The 2920-nt window shown below is 40.7% G+C and overlaps 1 protein-coding gene across 1 annotated transcript; it reads right to left on the reverse strand.

Annotated features, from left to right (window-relative positions):
- Positions 1-271: 271 nt before the first annotated feature.
- On the reverse strand, positions 272-1651 carry LOC136827091 (zinc finger MYM-type protein 1-like). Its single transcript, XM_067084847.1, has one exon. The coding sequence runs from the start codon at positions 1649-1651 to the stop codon at positions 272-274; it is 1380 nt and encodes a 459-aa protein (XP_066940948.1).
- Positions 1652-2920: the final 1269 nt, after the last annotated feature.

Here is a 2920-nt window from a genome sequence, read left to right on the forward strand (position 1 = left end):
TTTTTGCCATCTCACTGAAGTGTGGCAAAGTTTCACACAAAGAATTTGAGTAAAGATACCTTATCACTTTATTTGCAGTATTCAAATCCACGCCTTCCAGATTGTGAAATTTGGCTGTTTCACCCATTAGGATGTCTTGATCCACATTGTAGAATTCAGACACTGCCTTGAAATCATCCCATACTGCGTTCCCTAATATCATTTTTGCCAGGGATGTCAGGATATGTGTATCCCTGCTTGCAAATCTCTCTCATTTCAGTGAAAACTCTGTCTAAGGCATCCTGGCTCTTTGATGGTCTGTAAAGGAGATGGGTTCTTCAGGAGTTTCTCCTGAGAATGCTTGCAGCCTCTTGGATGGTTTCTTTTGGCGCTTTTTAGTTCCCACCTCTTCAATGTCTGGTGCAATGTCAATCATGTTTGTTGCAGTTTTTCTGGCTTTTTCCCAAATGAGAGAAAACATATCTTCCTCCCTGCATGTTTTGAGGGTTTCTAGTGTAGCATCACAAGTGATCTTTGCAGTCATCACGTCAGCATCATAACCCTGCAGGTATCTAGCCAGGGCATTTGTGTTGGAAAAAATCACATTTAAAGTGTGCAAGCCAAGGATGAACTGGAACTCAGGCATAGCTTTGACAAGACCCTTTGCATCCACAGAAGTTTTGTCATCTTTTTCCTTACACAACTCTATTAGAGCAAGTAAAATTCTCTCAGGTTGTTGCTCTACAGCTTTCACAGACTCCCATCTACAGGACCAGCGTGTCTCACTTAGAGACTTCAATTTGATGTATGGACTGTATGGTGTTAGGTCAATATCTGGCATGTGTACAGAACAGAGAACATTCCCTCGCTTAGGTGTATTAAAGAAGTTGTGGATGGACTGGACAACTCCAAGAGCATCCCTGATGACAGTATTTTCCTGCAATGTATCCTGTAGTGCAAGGTTGAGTAAGTGCTCATAACAGTGGACATAGATGGCCTTGGGTGCAACCTCTTGCACTCTTATAGCCACACCTTTCTCTTTGCCACTCATGTTAGATGCCCCATCATAGTACTGGCCAACTACATCCTCAATTCTCAGCTCCATTTTGTGAAGTACATCCAATACCAGCTGGAAGAGTGCCTTTCCCTTTGCAGACTTTACTTCGTGGAAGCCAACGAAGGTTTCTGCTGGCTGACCATTGTGTATACAGCGCAAACACACAGACACTTGCTCCTTGTTGCTGACATCTGTTGTTTCATCTACTATGATGCTAAACTTCCCAGTTTTTCCCACAGCTTTAGATATGTCCTTGAGAATAAGGTCAGATGCAATATTTAGAATCTCATTCTGGATGTTTGGTGAGAGCCACTGCTGATGTGTTGCCAGCTGAGAAGTTAATCTCTCAGCAAGCCATGGGATGACCCTACATCGAAGATGCAAAAGTTCTATCAGGTTTCCTCGATTTACATCTGAATCCTGTCCAATGTTGTACCTATCTTCTGGATGCCCTCTTTGGGGAATGTTTTGTTGTGCAGTGAAAAGGATGGACTCGACAATCATTCTGAGATAGGCTCTGTTCTTTTGGACCATGTCTCTGTGAGCATGATCAAGATGGGCCAAAACTGACGTTTCTTGTCTTTTGTTTATCTTCAGTGCAATCCATTTTGACATGGCTAATTTGTGACTGTTGCTCTGAGCATGCTTTGCCTGTCTTTCAGGTTTTTTCCAGTTGCTGAATGCAAAGGAATGGTCACAGAAATTTTTCACAGGGGAAGCACACAATTGACGGTGAGACTCGAGCGTCTCTCTCTCTCTCTCTCTCTCTCTCTCTCTCTCTCTCTCTCTCTCTCTCTCTCTTGCACGACATATTTGTTCATAATATTTGCTTCTAACATATTCTATAACTACCATACATATTACTTATATATACTCTCAATTGTAATGGTAATTCACATGTGAGTATTTATTATTTGGTTACAAATACAGGTTTATATTTATTTTTATTCTTGTGCTTATTGAAAAAAAAAAAAAGCTTTCCCGAACGCCCAAATATCTCAACCATTTGCCCAACAAGTTTATTTTTACTTTTATTCTTGTTATTTATTAATTTTTTTTATTATTATTTTTTTATATAAAATAAAAAATTCCTTCCCCGAATGCCCAAATATCTCGACCAATTTGCCTGAACTTTAACCAATTCCCGGACCCAGGGGGGGCAATTGCCACCCCTGCCCCCCCGGCCGGTACACCTATGTTCAAGGATGCTGAGATGAATAGTGACTCTCCCAATGCCCTTTGAGTCCAAGTTCAACCCTGGTAGGAAGGTGGGGTGAGAAGGGGTTGGAAGAGGTTGACATGCAAAAATAACCAAAAATTACAGACATTAGTGTCTAATCCATAGTTTTTGAGGTCACTGAGATGAACAATAACTCTACCGATGTCCTTTAAGTCCAAGTTCAACCCCAATAGGAAGGGAGGTGAGAAGGGGCAGGAAGGCGGTGCCACATAAAAATAACCAAAAACAAAATATATTACACTGAGATGAATAGTGACACTACCGATGCCCTTCAAGTTCAAGTTCAGATAGAAATGGCGGGGATTGAGAAGGGGTGAAATACAGAGTGAGAGAGTGAGAGGGAGAGGAAGTGAGAGAGAGAGTAGAGGGGTTGTTGGGAGGAGAGAGAGAGAGAGAGGGAAAGAGAGAGAGACAGAGAGTGAGAGAGATAGAGAGAGAGAGAGTTTATTAGTTGTCATTCAGAGTTTTCCCAGGCAGCACTGGGTTGGTCAGCTAATAATAATGATAATAATAATAATAATAATAATAATAATAATAATAATAATAATAATAATAATAATAATAATAATAATAATAATGGCTTCAGCCTGAGGAGGGAGACACTAGCTAATACCACACTATAACTGACACTCTAATAAAAAAAA

This window comes from Macrobrachium rosenbergii, chromosome 41 (genome assembly GCF_040412425.1).
Source record: "Macrobrachium rosenbergii isolate ZJJX-2024 chromosome 41, ASM4041242v1, whole genome shotgun sequence".
In the NCBI taxonomy this organism is placed as follows: domain Eukaryota; kingdom Metazoa; phylum Arthropoda; class Malacostraca; order Decapoda; family Palaemonidae; genus Macrobrachium; species Macrobrachium rosenbergii.

Bases quoted from the DNA above. Each gene is read 5' to 3' on its own strand.
- LOC136827091 (XM_067084847.1), bottom strand. From the start codon at position 1,651: ATGTCAAAATGGATTGCACTGAAGATAAACAAAAGACAAGAAACGTCA.